The 21149-nt window shown below is 43.1% G+C and overlaps 2 protein-coding genes across 8 annotated transcripts in view; both read left to right on the top strand.

The window, feature by feature from the left end:
* The first annotated feature begins 232 nt into the window (after positions 1-232).
* SELENOK (selenoprotein K) lies at positions 233-7142 on the top strand. Its single transcript, XM_032322560.1, has 4 exons — positions 233-348; positions 4627-4717; positions 6416-6499; positions 7052-7142. The coding sequence occupies exons 1-4, from the start codon at positions 330-332 to the stop codon at positions 7140-7142; spliced, it is 285 nt and encodes a 94-aa protein (XP_032178451.1). The 5' UTR covers positions 233-329.
* A 3245-nt stretch (positions 7143-10387) lies between these two features.
* ACTR8 (actin related protein 8) overlaps positions 10388-21149 on the top strand; it is a 21809-nt gene continuing 11047 nt past the window's right edge. For 3 of the 7 annotated variants that reach the window (XR_004280805.1, XR_004280804.1, XM_032322408.1), the window contains exons 1-7: positions 10389-10633; positions 14566-14736; positions 16236-16346; positions 17191-17295; positions 17526-17699; positions 20148-20241; positions 20456-20588. Coding sequence is in view for 5 of the 7 variants with exons in the window: in XM_032322408.1 (XP_032178299.1) it covers positions 10511-10633; positions 14566-14736; positions 16236-16346; positions 17191-17295; positions 17526-17699; positions 20148-20241; positions 20456-20588 (911 nt within the window). In the remaining 2 variants the exon portion in view is untranslated. Of the gene's footprint in view, positions 10634-10974; positions 11209-14565; positions 14737-16235; positions 16347-17190; positions 17296-17525; positions 17700-20147; positions 20242-20455; positions 20589-21149 lie in introns of those variants that run through there. The other 4 variants (XM_032322433.1, XM_032322451.1, XM_032322426.1 and 1 more) reach the window with 4 other exon arrangements.

Genomic DNA, 21149 nt, shown 5'->3' with positions numbered 1-21149 from the left:
CACCCGGCGGGGAAGAGGAACCCTTCCAGCGCCACTCCCAAAAGCACGCAGGTAAGCGCGCGCTTACGGGTTAAATTCCAAACATCACTTCCGGTCACCTGCCCCGCAGCCCTCGCTCGACCGGAAGTCGTCCGCGTGACGACGCAAAAACCGGCAGTCGTGTGCGTGTTCCTCCCAGCAGCCAATGGGTTCTGTCCACCTCCTTCCTCCGTCGCTGGTTGGTCTAACCGCGGACTGTGACGTTCAAGGGCGGGGCGCAGAGGGAGATACCGAGGCCGAGAGGAGCCAAGCCCGTCAGTCGCTCCGGAAGCCGGCAACAAGCGGCGAAGATGGTTTACATCTCGAATGGTGAGTTGCGGGGTCTTGGGGGGCGGCCGCTGGCCTGGGAGGCCGGACCCGGGTTTCTTCCATCCTCGCCCGTCGGCCCAGCACCTATTTCCCGAAGTCGCTGGGCCCCGCGCCGCGTCAGCCGAGCGTCTCTGAGCTCGGAGGCGGGGGGCCGAGGTCCCGGTGCTGACGACGGTGCCGGCTGCCCGGCGCCCTCGCCCAGCTTGGTCGCTAACGCGCTCTTTGCTCTCGGGCGCCCGCGTCCTTAGCTAGTAGTGACAGCAGGGTTAGCGCCGTCTGTCTGCGTAGCGCCCGGGTCTGGGCGCTGTTGTAACTTTCGCGCTATTAACCCATTCCGTCTCGGCAGCAGCCCTGCTCAGGTCGTTGTTTGGTTACCCGATTTTAGGGGCGGAGATTCTGAGACGCAGCTAGGTGCAGTAGGTTGCCTGGCCGCACGAAGGTAGTTAAGGATGGCTCAGTCGGCTTTGGAGCAGAGGTGACTGTGGTCCGCGTCCTTGCTGTTACCTACTAGACGGTCTTTATAATGTAGAAGGAGAATTAAATAAGTGGGATAGCCCTCCCTTCCCCCTCTCCCGCCCCCAGGAGTAGGTAGCTAGTCATACACGTAATTTTTTTCTCTGCCCTAATTCCAAGGGGCGCAGGAAGAAGCACCGCCCCCTGTAGGAACAAAGGTAACTATTCCTGGAGTAGAGAATCTGAGAGTGACTTCGTTCTGCGATTCTACAAAGAAAGTGTCGCCTGGGTGGCTCAGTCGGTTGAGCGTTATCGGACACTTGATTTGACTCATGTTATGAACTGAGGGTGGTGGGATCTGCCCTGCCTGGGGCTCCGCGCTCAGCGGGGAGTTGGCTTGGAATTCTCACTCCCTTTGTCCCTACCCTGTGCGCTGGCTTCCTAGCTCGTCCTTTCAACAAAACAAATGAATCTTTTTTTTTTTTTAATTTTTATTTATTTATTTGACAGACAGAGATCACAAGTAGGCAGAGAGGCAGGCAGAGAGAGAGGAGGAAGCAGGCTCCCCGCTGAGCAGAGAGCCCGATGCGGGGCTCGATCTCAGGACCCTAAGATCATGACCTGAGCCAAAGGCAGAGGCTTAATCCACTGAGCCACCCAGGCGCCCCAAAACAAATGAATCTTAATAATAGTTAAGTGTTTGAAAAGGAAAGACACAATATGACTGGGTCAGACCAATGCCAAAACCCTCTGCCACCTGGTTGACTCAGGTGAATCATGTGATATTTGGTGCAGTCTTAGCAAGCAGGATCCGTGGAGCTAGGTCCTTGTTCTATTTGAATCATCTGTTTATCTTCAGAGAGGATGCAGGTGACGAGTAAGAAGTCTTCTGTCTGAGTGCATTTTGCATTTCTCTTCAAATATGCATTCCCGCCTCCTCCTCCAGTTAAAAATCTCAGAAACAAGTGGGGTGATGGACACTACCCAAAAGCATCAGAGTTTCATCTTATTTGGGGCACTTTTTTTTTAGCAGACTTTGTGCTATATCCTTTATTGGTAAGGCTGGCAGCTTCTATGTATGCATTATGAAGTCATTCTTTGTAGTACGTCTTTTGTAGTACGTGCATTGTCATAGTGAAGTGGGAGAGTGAGGTTTGTATCTCACGCAGTTGAAAATTGAATCGTGGACATAGGAGAATGAGTAAAGTGATAAGAGTTTCATTAAGTGGGGATACAGAAAAAGCTTTCAGGAGTGAGAGGGGTCCCAACAGGGTTGCTACTGAGGGGTTTTCGGGCTGCTCTTTTATAGAAAGCTAACCAGGGAACTTAAATCCTTCTAACATCTCTATTGATAGCACCATAGAGTAAGGACTAGTAATAACACCTTCAATCGCTTACTTTCTTTTTAGGGTCAGGTAATTCTTTGTTGGTCACAAGTAGCTGTTATAACAAGACCCCACTTCTGACACCTAGGGCAGGGTGGTCAAGTTTGTTCCCTTATCTCTGGTTCCCTCACACCTCCACATTTTTTGTGATTTTTGTGAGCCTGATCCTGTAGTTCCCTACCTACCTCTCCCGACCTCACCTGTCCCTTACTCAGTAGTGGATCCACATAAATAACATAAAGGTTCTATTAAGGCCTTTTATCTCACCTTTATAGTTGAGAAATGCCAGTTATATCCAAGCAACTTACTTCCCTCTGCAGATACTGGGAGGGGAGCTTTCTGCCTTCAGAAGCTAGGAGGGAAAAGTGCTAAAGCAAGATAGAACAATGCAAGTGCATGCAGAGGATTCTTTAGAGTCCCAAAGAAAGAATTGTTGTGTTCTGGTTAGATCTCTCTTAGGAGGATTGAATTTATTAGCACTTCACAGTGACAGAACATTTCTCTTGCTATCACATGACTTTTTCTTCAGCAATCCTAAATGTTGACTAGCTTTGAAATACTTTTTCTCAGAGCAGGAAAATATCATATCAGCCAATGAAGCAGAGCTAGTAAGAGGCAGAACCAGAGCGTATCACCCACACACTGGCTTGAAGTTTATCCCTTTTTTGTCAGTAGCTCCATGAGAGCTCAGATCCAGATGGATCCTTGAAAGTAAGGCAGTCAAAGAGGAATTGTAGACCCTGATTGTGAGGGCGGATGTCAGTGTGGTGAAGCCCTTGAGAAAATGGAGAGGAGAGGTGGTTGACAGCTGTTCTTTCAAAATATTCTGACCTCTTAATATCAAGGCTAAAACTCTAGAGCTATAACTTTTCATGTTGTAGCTTCCACTATTTAAAAGTGGTTTGAAAAATAGATCCTCATTTTTGCTTAAGATAAAATGAGTCCATAGGGGCGCCTGGCTGGCTCAGTCAGTTAGGCGTCCAAGTCTTGATTTTGGCTTAAGTCATGATCTGAGGATCCTGGGTTTAGCGTGTCAGGCTCCACGCTTAGTGGGGAGTCTGCTTGTTCCTTTCTCCTTCTCTAAAGTAAATAAATAACTCTTAAAAAACAAACAAACATGGAATCCATAATTCGAATCAACAGCATCCCATTGCAGTGGAATTACAGAAGAATTGTGGCTATTTTAATGAACAGGGCAAGTTCTCTTCAGTACTTAGAATACCCAGACTCTTTGATTTATGGAAATTTTAACATAACTGTAAAGATTTTTTTTAAAGATTTTATTTATTTATTTGACAGAGATCACAAGTAGGCAGAGAGACAGGCGCAGGGGCCGGGGGGGGGGGGGGCGCGGGAGCGGGCTCCCTGCTGAGCAGAGACCCCGATTTGGGGCTTGATCCCAGGATCCTGAGATCATGACCTGAGCCGAAGGCGAGGCTTTATCCCACTGAGCCACCCAGGTGCCCCATAACTGTAAAGATCTTAAGGGTGTGTATAAACAGCTTTTTTTATACAGGAAAGAGACTTTGCAGGTGAAAAATGTTTTCACATTTCACATTGTGAAATATTTTACAATTTCACATTCAAGTGGTGTGAATATTCTTTTATATTTACTCATTCCATTTGTTTCCTCAAAATACTTGAATAAACAGAGATTCATGCACTGGCATTCATACCAGCATTGTCACAGTAGCCAATGGGTGGAAGCAACCCGAGTGTCCCATCAACAGATGCATGCATAACAAAACGTGGCATATACACATGATGGGAATATTAGTCAGCCTTAAAAAGGGGGGGGGATAAGTTTGACATACCTGCAATGTAACATGGGTGAGACATGGAGACATAAGCCTGTCATCAAAGTAAAAATATTATGTGATTCCTCACATGAGGTTCCTAGAGCAGTCAAATTCATAGAGACAGAAAGTAAAAGGGTGGTTGCCAGGAAGTAGGGGAAGGGAGAAAAGGGGAGTTAGTGCTGAATGAGAGTGAGTTTCAGTTAGGGGAAGATTCAGAAAGTTCTGGAGATGGATGATGGTGATGGTTGTGCAACAGTGTGAATGTACTTAATACCATAGAACTATACACTTTAAAATGGTTAAAATGGGAATTTTTAATTTGTATTTTACCATAATTTAGAAAGAGGAAAAAAATACTTGAATTGCCGCTCACCAAAATTAGGAACATAGGAAAACATTTGACATATTAAAAGACCCATAGATCAAAGAGCTTTATTTACTTCCCTGAACCCTTCTTTTGAAGGACACACAGATAACAAACCTTTCCTTGTGTTGGCCATCTGGAACAGTGAACAAGTTGAAAACTGAGTCTTACTATTGCCTAAGCAATGGTAATTCAGTGGTAATTCCCTAAGAATGGTAATACATCTTGTGTCAGAGATTTATAGTACTAACTGAAGTTTCTTTTTTTTTGTCTGTAGGACAAGTATTGGACAGCCGGAGTCAGTCCCCATGGAGATTATCTTTCATAACAGATTTCTTCTGGGGAATAGCAGAGTTCGTGGTTTTGTTGTAAGTGTTAACAGTGCTCTTAATAGCCCTGTTATTTAAGTTAACAGAAGTACATTAGGTACGTTATGTTGAGGTTCTTAAGCTCAGCTTTTCAAAAACAGTTTTTAATTACAATATATATTTTTTAATTATTAGCTTTGCTAAGGAAAATGAAGACTTTTGTGGTGGTAAAGCTGACTTATACATCTAACAAGTATGAATATGATAGTTTAGAAGCTTGACTGTGGCTTAGCCTTGGTGTTGTCACCATTTCAGTCTGCATCTATGGAGCCGGGCCTTCCCATTCTAATGCCAAATGACAGTGCCCCACTTTCTCTCTGCTGTTTCAGCTCTAGTGTGTATGTGCAGCTGTTACTCCAGATTATACAATAAACCAAGGAGGGGTATTTGATCTTGATACAAAATATCCCAAGTAATAAAATTGTTTTTTAAATTGTTAGAATTGACACAGAAGCCAAAAATTTAAACTTTACCATAATTTCAAGCAACTTTTAGTTAAATGCATTTTTTGGTCTTTCCCATACTATTTGTTTTGTGAAAATTATTCATCACCTACCAATAAGTCTTACTCACGCTAAGTTGGAATATATGTATATATTTGAACATCACGTGGCAGAGAGCTGCATGGATGCAGAGATGTGGGAGACTGCCCTTTCATCTACTTTAATTCGTATTATAATGGGTGTTGGGCTGGGCATGAATGTGGGAGGTGGACATCAGAGCAAGTTACTCCAAGTGGAGGAAACACAGGAAAGATGGCAGAGAGGTTTGAATAGCAGACTGCGATCTTTATACTTAATTGAATTGTCACTGTGATTTAATCTGAAGGCTGCATGTAGCACAAGTAGAAGCGGGGGGAATGGAAGAGATCGTTCTGTAGAAAAATACAGTGGGACAGAGGGGCATTAAGTTACCCAATACAGAACTTCCTTAAAGTCTCGCACATCTCACCTACTCCCTATTATTTATTTATTTATTTATTTATTTATTTATTTATTTATTTTTTAAATATTTTATTTATTTATTCGACAGAGAGATCACAAGTAGGCAGAGAGGCAGGCAGAGAGAGAGGAAGAGAAGCAGGCCCCCTGCTGAGCAGAGAGCCCGATGCGGGGCTTGATCCCAAGACCCTGGGATCATGACCTGAGCTGAAGGCAGAGGCTTTAACCCACTGAGCCACCCAGGCGCCCCCCTATTATTTTTTTTAAAACATTGTTTTAACTTCTTTCCCTTCCACAAGTAAAGAAAATTCCATACAGATGGTTTCCCAGAAGCCCTGTGCTTCTGGCACACCACCCTAGGCTCCTCCCTCAGCAGGGTAACATTGGACCGACTGTTGACAGGGGAAATGTGGGGGAAATGAATGTGCAGTGCTGTAGGAACAGACACTGAGGCCTGACAGCTGATGTAAAGTGGAGAAAGGAAGTTGGGGATGGCTCCGGTTTCAGAGTCACTCCTGGACTCCGTCAAGGAGAGTTATTAGCATGTAAGAAAGACAAGGAATGGGGGCTTCCTTCCACACATCATGGCACCTGTGTGGACACGTGCTACGTGCTGTTGTCCAGGTGGCTTCGAGAAATTTTGGGGTTGGAACTAAGTTGGTTTACTTTAGTCACTGCTCACACACATAACTGAAACTATGGAGATACATTTTATAATGTTGGAAGTGATATTTTTGTTTTCTGCCCCTTATTTCAGTTTCAAGACTCTGCTTCAGCAAGATGTGAAAAAGAGAAGAGGCTATGGAAGTTCCTCTGATTCCAGATACGATGATGGAAGAGGGTAGAGCTTTTTAAATTGATAATAGATATTTTTACCACTCTGTAATTTTAATTAAGTTAAAATTATAGGTGGATAGGCATAGGCTCATGGAAATAAAGGTTTAAATTCTATTTCATAAAATTAATGCATTGCTGTAAATTAAGTCAAGTTGCTTCTGATTTGATCATTAGAGTCACTTTGACAAAGCTAAAATGTGTATCAAATATCCTATGGGAAAAGTCCAAATTAGAGGATGAAAACTGATGACAACCCTTAAATCTAGAGATTTTACTTTAGAATCTGGATTCCCACTGGTAAAGAAAACCAGAGAAGATGAAGCGGCATGAAGTTGGGCTTACATTTCCAGGGAGCTGGGTTTCAGGACTGTTCAGATCATCACAATTCCTTGCTTGACTCACTTTTCTCATGTGCATTAAGTGTTGGGTCCCTGTATTTGAATGTTCTCAACTCCTGACCTAATTGGCAGTTCCTATTTTAAATAGTCTGTTCGAGGGTTTGGAAGGAATCGCTTGATGTCTACTAAACAGCAGGAATTAAATTTTCTTTTATTAGGCCACCAGGCAACCCTCCCAGAAGAATGGGTCGAATTAATCATCTGCGTGGCCCTAGTCCTCCGCCAATGGCTGGTGGATGAGGAAGGTAATTTAATATTTGAAATTACTCTGCAGAGATTTCATTTTGAAATATCCTCTTAGGGAAAGTTTTTTTAAGAAAACAGAACTTATCCAATATTTTGTTACTATTCAGACATCTTATGTGGAAAAATAATTATATCTTAACCCTTGAAAAATTTATTGTATTTTATTATCAAAGTGTCTTTTGAAAAACAGTTCCAAAAAATGGGATTGTTGGATTTTTTGGTGCAAACCCAAATTAATAACTAGTAACTGATTGTTATAACACTTTCTTTTAGGTAAATGTCTGCTCTAAGAAGCAGACAACTGGACATGCACATTCGTAACAGAGGGAAACCATCAAGAAGTAGAGTGCTGACCATGCTGAATAAGGAATTGAATGTGTGTGCCTGAACAGGGATTGCTCTGTGTCCTCACAGACGAATGAGGTTGTGCTGGGAATTCCCTTCCCAGGGATCTGGCATGACTGACATGCAGTTCTTCTATAAATGTACATGTTTGTCTCATTATCTTTTTTGTATAGTTTATGAAAGTATTAATATAGTTTTAATAAGTAAATATTTTTAGGTTACAGACCTTGACTTCTCATCTTTGTATAATTAAAAAACTCCAAATTTGAAGAAAAATAAAAGGTTGTGTATTCTGTATTGAATATAGTGTCACCTTTTTAACTTGAAATAGTATTCATTGTTAATTTGTTCTCATTTATAAATAAATCACATTGTATTTATTCCAGTAGTATGCATACAATTTTATCTTGAAACCTATTTGTCCTATGAATCTTTAAAACAGAGTATCAGATTAGCTATCATATATAATTATCGGGGTAATTATAAAGCCATAACCGACAAACCTGAGTTACAAAATGAAGATTGGCTAGGTGGTCTTTAAAATCATAGACTTCTGTGTTATACTGACAAATTTGAATTCTAAAACATTGCTTAAGATACTGCCTGTTAGCTTTCACACACACACATACACACACCCTGTAAATGCTGATAACTCACATTCTATGACTAGAATGGAAGCTTGATGAGGTTGGGATTTTGTCTTTTTTACCGAAGTGCTGCATGTGGTAGGCACTGCATGTGATAGGCACTGAATTATCTGTTGGAAAGATGAATAATACAGACAATTCTTTTGTGTTTAACAGTCTTTGAACCGAAGTGTTCAGATAAAAGCATTTTTTTTTAAGATTTTGAGAGAATGAATGAGCACACAACTTGAGGGGGACGGGGGTGGCTGGTTGTGCAAAGGAAGAGGAGGGAGCCTAACCCTGGGCTCAAACCCTGGACCCTGGGATCATGACCTGAGCTGAAGGCAGATGCTTAGCCAACTGAGGCACCCAGATACCCTGGGTAAAGGCATTTTTATATTTACTTGGATGTATTTATTCAACCCTGTTTGCCAGGAAGTGGAGATGTGGTGGCATGAGCTACTGATCTTCCAACATAAGGGAAGGGGCAATTACAAGACAATTTTCAGGTTAAGGATAATAGAGACAGTTATTGATCATTCAAGTCTGTGTCAGACATTTTATCTTTTACATATTCTGACACTACAGTAGGTAGACGATACTTGCATTATACAGATAACAAGCAAGGACTCAGCAAAGTTTTGTGATTGTGTGGCTAGTGAATGGCAGAGGTCATTCTGTCAAAGCACTTAAGTGGGGAGAAGACCTGGGTAGTCTCAGGACGTGATGGCTTCTCTGTGCATGTGATTCATGATCCCTGTGCCCCCCACCCCCCCACCCCCGCCTGCCCCAACTCCTCCGCAGGACTCTATTTTTAGGGCTGTTCTACAGTCCTGACTGCCTCTGGTATTTAGCTCTCTCTGAGCATGAGGTAGACCACTGTAGGGCAGAAAGTAGCCTATTAAGTGGCCAGTGTTCAGTTATTGTCTTTGCTACTCAATAGCTTATGTTCTTGACTAAGTCATGTCGTTCTATCCCAGTGTACTCATCTATAAAGTGGGGATTAAATTCCTACTTCAAGGGATTCTTCATTCAGCAGTATTTAATCCACCAATATTTATTGGGTGCCTACTGTGTGCTGAAGATAATGGTGGAGAGTAAGACAAAGTTCCTTTTTAGTGTGGGAAACGGTGAGCAGCCAAGTACAGACTTAATTCCTGGTTCAGAGGTAGTAAGATAACAGGGAGGCTTCTCTGAGGTGACATTTGGGTTGAGACAGATTGAAAATGAGCACATTGAAGGAAGAGCACTCCAGGCAAAAGCATGAGTGGTGGCTCAATGATGGGAGGGGCTTGACATGTCTGAGAGGCTGAAAGTAAGTGTAGCTGGAAATGCCAACAGAAGGAGAGAGATGAGGTGAATTTAGTGATGTAGCAGGGACTGCAGTAAGAATGGCTTTCTAGGCTGTAGTTTAGATTCTGTTCCATGAGCCAGGAAACAAAGCATGGGTTTAATTTTTGAGAATACTCATTGGTGCTATTATATGGAGTGCTGGGTATGTAGTACTGATTGTCTTAACTATATACTTTAAAACTTGACACTTGGGCAACCGACTGAAGAACAGACTGAAGGAGGACAAGACCAAGCAGGGAGTTGGGTTAAAAGGCTGTTACGGTCCCGGTGAGATGGTAGTTTGGGCTAAGTAGTAGCAGTAGGAATGGAGAAGTGCATTCGTTCAAGATGTATTTTAGCGACAACAGGATTTGCTGATGGATTGGACAACGGAAGAATCGAAGTGTTATTTACTGAGATGGTGAGAGAGACCGTAGTGTTGAGGTGTGGGGGCGGACGGATCAAGAGTCAGTTTGGGCTCATTTAAGTTTGCAATGCTTTGTGGATATCCAAATGGAGATACCAGGCAATTGGTTGTCAGTCTGGATCTCAGGGAGACTTCCAGACGGGAATCACGTATTTGGGAGTTATCTTCATATGTAAAGCCACGAAACTGGATAAATTGGCGCAAGGGATGTGGAGTGAGGCGCCCTAATTCAAGAACACCTTAACATCAGAGGCCGGACTGAGCATCACCAGCGCAGTACGAGAACTAGAATATGCGTGGGGTCTTGGAAGCCAGTAAAGAAGACGTGAGCTAAACCAAAAGCCGCGTACCCGCTGCTCCTGCGTAAGCCCTCGAAATAAAAGCAAGTCGGCCATGGGCATGCTACCGCCAGGACCAATCGCGGCAACACTCACCCATCACGCCCCTCCCCCTCCCCGCCCCCTCCTCCGGGTGGCTCCGCCCCTCCGCTTTCCCGGAAGTCTCCGGGGTAGCTGCCCCGCGGCCATCTTGGTTGCCGGGAAGCCAGCTGGCAGGTTGCGCGTGCGCGGGGGCCCTCCAGCTCCGGCGGCGCGGCGCGGCGCGTCCCTGAGGGTGGAAACCGGTGGGCGTCCGCGGCCGCCATGACCCAGGCGGAGAAGGGGGACGGGGAGAACGGGAAGGAGAAGGGCGGGGAGAAGGAGAAGGAGCAGCGCGGTGTGAAAAGGCCCATCGTGCCCGCGCTAGTGCCGGAGTCGCTGCAGGAGGTGAGACGCGGCGCCGGGGGCGGGTCTCGCTGAGGGCCTTCCGGCCGGGCGGGGGAGGGGAGGCAGGCGGGGGAGGGGAGGCAGGCGGGGGAGGGGAGGCAGGCGGGGGAAGGGAGGGAGGTGGTGACGCGAGGCTTCCGGGCCTCCCCCCACCCCACACACACACCTTGGTGGCTAGTGCAGGGGGTAGTTCCGTCCCCGGCCGGCCGCGGAACCGGAACCGGGACCGGGCTTTCACCCGCCTTTCACGCTGCCGTGGGGTGTCCTTGACCGCAGGTAGTTTGGCACCCGGCAGAGACAGTTGGCGGGGCAGGCGTAGAGACCTCGAGGCGTGGAGTCCAGTTCAAGCGGAACGCTAGGAAAATCCAAGGCAGGCGACTGTCTGAGTAGACGTGAAGAGTTTGTGTGTCAGAACCAGAGCAAGAGCAAATCCTGCTCACCAGAAAGAATTATTTGGAGTTGCAGCGCAAGCACGGAGCACACGTGTGTGTGCGCGCGCGTGCGCGTGTGTGTGCTTACTGATCAGTGAGAAAAATCAACGTTCCCGTAGGAAAATGGGCAAATTCACAGCAAAAGTAAGAAGGCATTGAAATGTTCAGTTTCATGTTGACGTCTCTGAGGCAGTTCCCTAACTGGTGGGTGGGTTAAGGATAACACCCCGCCCCAGCCGGCCAGGCAGCAGTAGGATATATACAGCACCCTGTCCCCGTAAACCCCCGAGGGTGGTTCTCCCTGTGGTACAGGCCTCAGTTTCTCCACCCATGGAGTTGAGGCAGCAGAGTGGCTGGTCTGTAAGGGCCTTGCCGGTTCTCACCCTCTAGGATTCTCTCAGTCTGTGAGTGGGAGGCAGGAGGGTAGAGCTCACAGTTGGGCAGGGGGCAGCAGGTATCAGGGCATGGCGTGGGACGGGCTAGTGCAGAAGGCCATAGGGAGGTGTTGGGCACGCACCGCAGGTACCCCCTTTAGCCCTGATGGCCTGGGATGGTTGAAAAGGAAGTGACCTCAGGACCAAGACCTGAAGAATGATCAGGAGTCAGGGGGAATCTCAGGGAAGGAGAACAGTGTGGAAGTGACCTGGGCCAGGAGAGAATGTGAAGTTTTGGTGATCATACAAAGTTTTGGCGATCAGGATGTCTGGAAGTGAGAAAGAAGGTGCAGAAGGTGATGCTGGAGATCTCAGCAGAGCCTATCACAGGAGTCTCAAAGCCAGAGTCGGGTCTCTTCTGGAAGGCAGTGGAGAACTTTGGAAGAGCTAGCCAGACTGATTAACTGGCTGAATCCTCACAATAACGGTGAGGTGGGAGCTTCCTCCAGAGGAAGGAAGTACTGCAGTATGAATTGGAAGCCAAGTCTGTGAATCCATAGCCTGGGCCCTTAATCACTGTAGCGGCATTTCCTCAGTCGTTGTAGAATACCCTTTAGTTTGTTAGTTTAGTTAGTTTGTTGTTAAACACCCTTTTGTTAGTTAGCACCTTTTTACTCAGTCTTATTTAAGCGGTACTATTCTGGGAAATGATTCGTGGGACTTACCAGCTAGGTTTTTTTCCTAATATGTTGATATAAATATGGAATTATTAAAAAAAAAATTTGTCCACACTTTTGGGAAACTGCCATTCCTAACCCCAGAGCTTTCTAGTCAATGTGCTGCAGCCTGTGTGCTGTAAATGAGGTACAGGTGTCCCTGACGGCAAGCAGCTTCATCTTTTTACTCCAGTCTACTGGACAGATGTCGACCATATTCCAGAAAAGCTCGGGAAGTCCTGTTTAACATCATGCCGACCCCATGGAAGAGGTGCATTCAGCAGACACTTTCTAGGTTCCGGTGTGCCTTCTGCTGGGCACAGAGCAGTGAACAAGACACAAGTGATCCCTTCTTACATAAAGGTTTTTGTCTGTTGGGGGGCAGACAGTAACTAATTACAAGCATGACAGTTGCCGTGAAAATTACATTGCACAGGGAAAACAACCCTAGTCTAATAACATTTAACTTCAGAACTGAAGGGAGAAGTAAGATTTACCAGGGAGAAAGGACATGGCAGGCAAAGGGAGTTAACCTGTGTGCAGACCTAGAAGTCATGATGGTGAGTTAAAATATCAAGAGAGGTCTAGATTAAGAAGGTTAAAGAGGGGGGCGCCTGGGTGGCTCAGTGGGTTAAGCCGCTGCCTTCGGCTCGGTCATGATCTCAGGGTCCTGGGATCGAGTCCCGCATCGGGCTCTCTGCTCAGCGGGGAGCCTGCTTCCTCCTCTCTCTCTGCCTGCCTCTCTGCCTACTTGTGATCTCTGTCTGTCAAATATATAAATAAAATCTTTAAAAAAAAAAAAAAAAAAAGAAGAAGAAGAAGGTTGAAGAGGGGCACCTGGATGGCTCAGTGGGTTAAAGCCTCTGCCTTCAGCTCAGGTCATGATCCCAGGGTCCTGGGATGGAGCTCCGCATCGGGCTCTCTGCTTGGTGGGGAGCCTGCTTCTTCCTCTCTCTCTGCCTGCCTCTGCCTACTTGTGAAATCTGTCAAATAAATAAAATCTTTTAAAAAAAGAAGGTTAAAGAGACCAGAAAGGAGGTGGTTCTCAAGTAAGGCTAGAGAAGTAGACCAGATCTTGATTTCAACATGTTCTGGACTTTATCTTATGGGCAAGCTAGGAAATGTTGTAAATGGAGACATGGAAGAAGAGTAGTTCAGGCTAAGAAGTCGTGCAGGAGTGGTGGTTCTCCAAGAGGGATCCTGTTGTCACAGGGATTGTCAGGGATTCTTTCCCTGCTCTCCACTGAAACTCTGAGTCCCCCAACTGATTCAGATTATGTTCTGCCCCCTTTGCAAATTACATATCTGAAACAATTACCATCTAAAAGTAAATCCCACAGGAATCACCCCACGTCCTGACATTTGCGGCTTTGTCATTTCTTCACCACTTCCCAAGAGTGGATTGTGAAATGCAGCAAAGTTTTCAGACCCTTGAGGACAGAATAGTGAACTCTGGCATTTTAACCTCAAACTTTTGCCAGATTAGGTGAATAGCACAGAACTAATAAGGGGTAAAGTGTTTTAAAAGCAAGGACTGGGGCACCTGGGTGGCTTAGTGGGTTGGAGCCTCTGCCTTTGGCTCGGGTCGTGGTCCCGGAGTCCTGGGATCGAGCCCCGAGTCGGGCTCTCTGCTCGGCGGGGGGCCTGCCTCCCCGTCTCTCTCTGCCTGCCTCTCTCCCTGCTTATGATTTCTGTCAAATAAAAAAACAAAAACAAAAACAAAACAACGACCAAAATGTGGTTTATGCTTTCACTCAGAAGTAGTTGAAGTATAAAGCCTACTTTCCAGCATTACAAAATAATAATTCTGTGCTTATGTGAATTTCTTCCCTAACCTGTTTGATCAGTGGTTGTTAAACCTGAGTGATCACCTCAGGAACTTTTGAAAGTTGCAGATATCTAGGCTCCCTCTCTGAAAATTGTGAATCAAAATTTGTAGTGTATGCTTAGAGTCTAGCATTTTTTTTTTTTTTTAATCTACAAGCATCTTTAGGTGATTCAGATGTAACTAGTATTTTGCTAGTCATAGTATTCCCTACGCTCACTCCTTGTCTGTTTCCCCTAGTAGACTAAAAGGTCTCCGGTGGTTGGGATTTTGTCTTGGTCACCATTGTACCCCCAGTACTGGCACAGAAATGCTCAGTAATTGTAAGTTAACTTATATTGGATATTTATTGTTTTGTTCATTTGAACAGAGGTTGACCTGTGTACTGTGAGTCAGATCCTGGGAGCACAGATACTGGAAAAGAGTTTGCATTCTGCAGAGAGCAATAATTGGTTGCCTCTCAGAGAGCTACTGAATTATTTTAATACCTGAGTCTGATAGTCTTTACAGGAGACTCACTTCTTAGTCTAGCCTGTTACCTGTATGTTATTTACTAAGGTCACACTCCTGTGTTTTATATTCGCAGCAAATCCAGAGCAACTTCATTGTTGTCATACATCCAGGTTCAACAACCTTAAGGATTGGTCGAGCCACAGACACACTTCCTGCCAGCATTCCTCATGTCATCGCACGAAGGCACAAACAACAAGGGCAGCCACTATATAAGGACAGCTGGCTCCTAAGGGAAGGACTAAATGTAAGTCAGAAATGGAGGATCTGGAGCACCTGGGTGGCTCAGTTGGTTAAGCGACTGCCTTTGGCTCAGGTCGTGATCCTGGAGTCCCAGGATCAGGAGTCCTGCATCAGGCTCCCTGCTCAGCAGAAAGTCTGCTTCTCCCTCTGACTCTCCCCCTTCTCATGCGCGTGCTCTCTCTCTCTATCTCTCTCTCTGATTCTCTAATTCTCTCTCTCTCTCTCAAATAAATAAAATCTTAAAAAAGAAAGAAAGAAAAAGAAAAGAAATGGAGGATCTGGAGAGAAAGCCCAAGGTGATTTTCCTGGGAGAGCTTAGACTTTCAAGTATGCTGTGTATACTTGAATTAACATCTTCATAGCTTTAATGTGTTTCACAATAATAACATTCAGGGTTACAAGTAGCATTTTTCATGTGAGCTAGTGGTTTTAGATTGTAGAGAAATAATTATGACAAAAGCAAATCAAATTATTTTAACCCATCAGTATGAATTGGGTATTGATGAAGGTGATTTTTAATGGAAGGTACAGAATTGTCACTCACTTACTGATGCATTAAGGTCTCTTAACAGACATATTTTTCTCTTTCAGATACTTAGAGTTTATATTGAGTTTGTATTTTCAATCCATAAGCAAACTGAATTGTTATAATTACCTTCTCCAGTTTTAGATCAAATTAGAATATAAAGGCAAGACTGTATATATCCTTGCAGTAAGCATTTATTTATCCTACCTTGCAGATAGTAATTATCAGAAACATTTTTCATGGTAGATGTGAAAATATGCATATTGCATTGTAATCCACATTTAAGTTTTAAATGAAAGATAGTTTTAGGAACTTGAAGTTTCTGTACTTCTGTTAGTAAGCTTTAAGGTTCCACTTTTTTTTGCAAGACTACCTAAGTCCATTTCTAAGCTTAAGTGTAACTTGAGGGTGTAAGAGTCTAAATCCATTTCTATCTTTGGATCTTACACTTCTACAATAGGACATAAATCTCAGGAGTAAAAGTTGATAGAAAACAGTAACTTTTCCATGGAGATATTTATAGATGTATTCTTTTTTTTTTTTTTATAGATGTATTCTTTACAGGGACTTGAATACCTGCTGAATAAACAAAATAACCTGAGTGAATAAAACATTGTTACAAAATTATATGAGAATTATGGAAATGTTTGGAAAAGTCTCTAAAATACTCTGTAAATACTAAGTAGCTATCCAGTGCTTAGTGCCATGAACAGTTATCACTCACACTTCACTTAAGGTTATAGATTTTTGCAAATAGTTGGTTTATGGTAAGGGTTCCTTTCTGATTTTTTATTTATAAATAATAAAAAGATTACTTTGAATCCTAAAGATTGATACATATGGCAGAAATTAAGGAAATGCAGCTACTTGTTTATGAGCGGGCATTTCCTCTTGATGGATTAAGTCATTAGTTTGCCACATTGCGTTCTTTTTTCACTAAATCCTTTGTGCCACTCATCTTTCACTTTTCTCCCCAGAAACCAGAAAGTAATGAGCAAAGACAAAATGGCCTTAAAATGGTGGATCAAGCAATATGGTCTAAAAAGATGTCAAATGGTACAAGACGGATTCCCGTGTCCCCTGAACAGGTTCAGTCTTCACTCTTTCTTCAGATTCATTCTGTCACTGCTGTTCTGTCTATAAGTGCTATTCATGATTTCATTATGCAAACTGAAGATGAGATTTCTTTAAAAAAGGAAGAAAACCATTCATAACCACCTGCATAATAACCAAATCGGTGTCACAAATGCTTGGGCAAGATGAATAATTTAAAAGATGGTGTTTCTTTGGCAAGTTGATAAAAATTTAGAGTGTACTTGAGAGTCTTAAGTGTGTAATTCCAGGATCTTGGTGGGAAGCAATATTCTTACTACATGTGCCATTTTAATATGATAAAAAATACTATTAGAAATGCTCATGAGGGGGTGCCTGGGTGGCTCAATGGGTTAAAGCCTCTGCCTTTGGCTCAGGTCATGATCCCAGGGTCCTGGGATCGAGCCCTGCATCGGGCTCTCTGCTCAGCAGGGAGCCTGCTTCCTCCTCTCTCTCTGCCTGCCTCTCTGCCTATTTGTGATCTCTATCTGTCAAATAAATAAATAAAATCTTTAAAAAAAAAAAAAAAGAAATGGACATGAGTTGGTATGATACATAAATGTATATTCAGCTTTAAACAGAGTGCAGTATTAATTTTGGACTGGCTATGAATCACAGCCTAGGTTTTAAAGCCACAGGGGAAAAAAAAAAATCACAATTTTGGGAAAGGCCAAAAGAATCTTTTTGTGAATAGTTATTATTTCGCCAAATATTTAGGATTTGTGATTTAGTTTTGCTACTGTATCTGGTCTATGAGAGCGGAGAAAAGAGGATTCATACTACATTTCTCTTCCCCTCCCCCTTTTTTCTTACATAAATTCAGATGATTTGTTGTTTCAGGCACGCTCCTACAACAAGCAGATGCGACCTGCAATTTTAGATCACTGTTCTGGAAATAAGTGGACAAACACATCTCATCATCCGGAGTTTTTGGTGGGAGAAGAGGTAGGCACATTTGCAGTGCCGTCCAGTTCTAATTGTTTCCTAGAGTTCATAATCTCTCTTGCAGGCCCAGATACTCACACTGGCTCCTGTGATGTTAGATACTCCACTCTCAACATTTGGAATAGTCAGCAAATGTTAATCATAACTCTGGCCCTAGATTTTTTTAATGTGGATCCAGAAAGCGCCCAAGAGAAGTTTTAACAATGTATTCATCTCCCCATCTTTTCTAGGCCTTGTATGTTAATCCATTGGACTGTTACAATATTCACTGGCCTATCAGAAGAGGTCAGTTAAATATTCACCCAGGACCTGGGGGCTCCCTTACTGCTGTTCTGGCAGATATTGAAGTAATATGGTCTCATGCAATCCAAAAATACTTGGAAATCCCGCTGAAAGATTTAAAGGTGAGCTAAATTCAGTTACCTGAACTGACTTTAAGAGTCTTGATCAGTAAAAGTACATATTAGTGAGTTGATTGTAATCTAGTGTCCTTGAAGCATTCTCATCCTAAGGTGTTGAGGATAGCTTTCCTTCTTCACTGACTTCATCTCTGCTGATTTCTCTTTTTCTCATTTTGGTTTTTTTTGTTGTTGTGGCCTATCTACTGCTCTGCAACCAGAAGCCTTGCTCATGTTTGTATCTTCTCTTTAGACCTTTTTCAGTTCACATTTGTTGTCTTATTTTTAATTTCATAAGGTTTTTTGGGTTTTGTTTTTTTTTCTTTTTTGGTTGAAATATAGATGAGACACAAGGTTTTATCAGTTTTAGGTGTCCAACACAGTGATTGGACAACCTTGTACATAATGTTGTCGCCCCAAGTGTAGGTACCGTCTGTCACCACACAGTGCTATTACAGTACTATTGACTGTACTCCTTGTGCTGAGGTATCTTTCATCCCCATGGCTTATTCATTCCATAACTGGCCGTTACCTCCCACTCCCTTTCACCCATTTTGCCCATCTCCCTTCCCTTTCTCCACTCTGACAGCCCCCAGTTTATTCTCTGTATTTATGGGTCTGTTTCTGCTTTTTTGGTTTGTTTTTTTTTTTAGATTCCGCATATAAGTGAATTCGTGTGGTAATTGTTTTTCTCTGACCAATTTCACTTAGCATGAGGTCCACCCAAGTTGTTGCAAATGGCAAGATCTTACTACTTTTTATGGTTGAGTAATATTCCATTGTATATATATACCACATCTTTTTTCTTTTTTTTTAAAGATTTTATTTATTTATTTGACAGAGACAGGCAGCGAGAGGGGGGAAGCAGGCTCCCTGTTCAGCAGAGAGCCTGATGCGGGGCTCAATCCCAGGACCCTGAGATCATGACCTGAGCTGAAGGCAGAGGCTTTAACCCATTGAGCCACCCAGGCGTCCCATACCGCATCTTCTATACCCATTAATCTATTGACGTACACTGAGATTTCTTCCATATCTGGGCTGTTGTAAACACTGCTGCAGTGAACATGACTGTATATGTATTCTTTCCAATTACTGTTTTAATTTTCTTTGGGTAATAGCCAGTAGTGGAATTACTGGGTCAGGTATTATTTCTATTTTTAATTGTTTAGGACTCTCCATTCTGTTTTCCATAGTAGCTATACCAATTTACCTTCCCACTTTTTCTCCACATCCTTCCCAACACTTACTATTTCTTGTCTGTTTGGTAGTAATCATTCTTTTTTTTTTTTTTTTTTAAGATTTTATTTATTTATTTGACAGACAGAGATTACAAGTAGGCAGAGAGGCAGGCAGAGAGAGAGAGAGAGAGGGAAGCAGGCTTCCTGCGGAGCAGGGAGCCCAATGCGGGGCTCGATCCCAGGACCCTGAGATCATGACCCGAGCCGAAGGCAGCAGCCCAAACCACTGAGCCACCCAGGTGCCCCGGTAGTAATCATTCTGACAGGTGTGAGGTGATAGCTCATTGTGGTTTTGACTTGCATTCCCCTGTTAATGAGTGATGTTGAGCATCTCTCCGTGTCTGTTGGCCATCTGCCTATGTTCTTTGGGAAAATGTCTATTCAGATCCTCTGCCTGTATAATTGGATTATTTGTTTTTCTGGTTGAGTTACGTAAGTTCTTTATATATTTTGACAATGTATTAATCTCTTATCAAATATCATTTGTAGATACCTTCTCCAGCTAAGTAGGTTGCCTTTTTATTTTGTTGATGGTTTCCTTCTCTGTGCAAACTTTTTATTTTGGTGTAGTCCTACTAGTTTATTTTTGCTTTCGTTTCTTTGCCTCGGGAGACATCCCTAGAAAAATTGGGGCTGTTGTCAAAGAACTTGCCTATGTTTTCTTCTAGGAGTTTATGGATTCAGGTCTCACATTTATGTGTTTAACCCATTTTGAGTTTATTTTTGTCATGGTGTGAGAAAGTGGTCCAATTTCATTCTTTTTCATGTAGCTGTCCAGTTTTCCCAGCACCATTTATTGAAGACACTGTCTTCAATAATATGCCATTGCATATTCTTGCTGCCTTTGTTGGAGATCAATTTATCGCTTAAGTGTGGATCTGTTTTTGGGCTCTGTTGTGTTCCATTGATCTGTGTATTTTTGTGCCTTTACCATACTGTTTTGATTATTATAGCTTTGTAGTATATCTTGAAATCTGGGATTATGATACCATTTCACAAGTTTTTAATAATTTAAAGGGGGGGAAAACCCACACAATTTCAAATTTTTCTATTTTTTTGTTAAACCTATAAGATAGCAGAGAGGTTTGAGCTTTTGTTCTGGGCCTCTAACCATTGCTGCCATCCTTTAGAGAGAATTCTCTCTGAAGACAAGTATAATGAAATTTATTTTGGCCGGATTTTAATATTAACTTTTTTTGTTCTTCTTCTTTTTAAGTATTATAGATGTATCTTGCTAATTCCTGATATCTATAATAAACAACACGTTAAAGAATTAGTGAATATGATCCTAATGAAGATGGGTTTTTCAGGTAAGTCTGGATATTCCAGAGAAAGCTGCTTGAAATGAGATTTGTTTTTCTTTTTACTGACATTAATTTAAGTCAGTGCTGTATTGAAATGCTTATTCTGAGTGTCTCAGCCTTGCTTAGACAATTGCCCAGGAGTTCCCAGAATTTAACTGATGATTCGTCCTCAGCTCTTTACTGCTCCCTAGCTGATTGTTCCTCTGCCTTTGTGTTTCAGGGATTGTGGTCCATCAGGAGTCTGTCTGTGCCACCTTCGGAAGTGGCTTAAGCAGCACATGTATCGTAGATGTTGGAGACCAGAAGACAAGTGTGTGCTGTGTGGAGGATGGGGTCTCGCATCGGAATACTCGGTAAGAACCTTGAAAAGTTGCGTTCTCTGCTCCTTCTCCCCTCGTAGCCTATTCTGCTATAAAGCATCAGAAGCTAAAAAGAAAATTTTTATAAGGAATTATATATTCAAAGTTTGCATAGTATACCCATATTGTGGAAGTGCAAATTCTAGGAAGGCTATAAACCACTGATTTTATCCTTCCTGTTAGAGCTCTCCACTGTGAGTTCACATCAGCAGCTCCTGAAAATCCTGGCTTGCATTGTGTGCTTTCCCACGGAAGCAGCTCTTTGTCTTGCTGTGGTCTGCTGTAGACATACCAGTTTTCTCATAGCAAAGCTTCATTTAGGCAGGTCATGTCGGGGAAAAGAGGTTTTCAATTCTGAATTCTCTTTCTAGCATTGTGAGTATTTGCTTTTGTTGTAGTTATTCGGTGAGTGATTAGTAGCTTTCTGGTCAAGTCCCTTTGTGATGTCATCACTGATACAAGAGGTAATAAAATAACTCTCAGGAGCAGGTTTGCTGCTTCTCCTTCCTGCGACAAGCCCAGCACAGGTGAGCACACCCAGGCAGTGCACAAGAT

The sequence above is a fragment of the Mustela erminea genome, chromosome 1 (assembly GCF_009829155.1).
Source record: "Mustela erminea isolate mMusErm1 chromosome 1, mMusErm1.Pri, whole genome shotgun sequence".
NCBI lineage: Eukaryota > Metazoa > Chordata > Mammalia > Carnivora > Mustelidae > Mustela > Mustela erminea.
The sequence above is the reverse complement of the archived record's forward strand: the minus strand, read 5'-3'. Positions and strand labels throughout refer to the sequence as shown.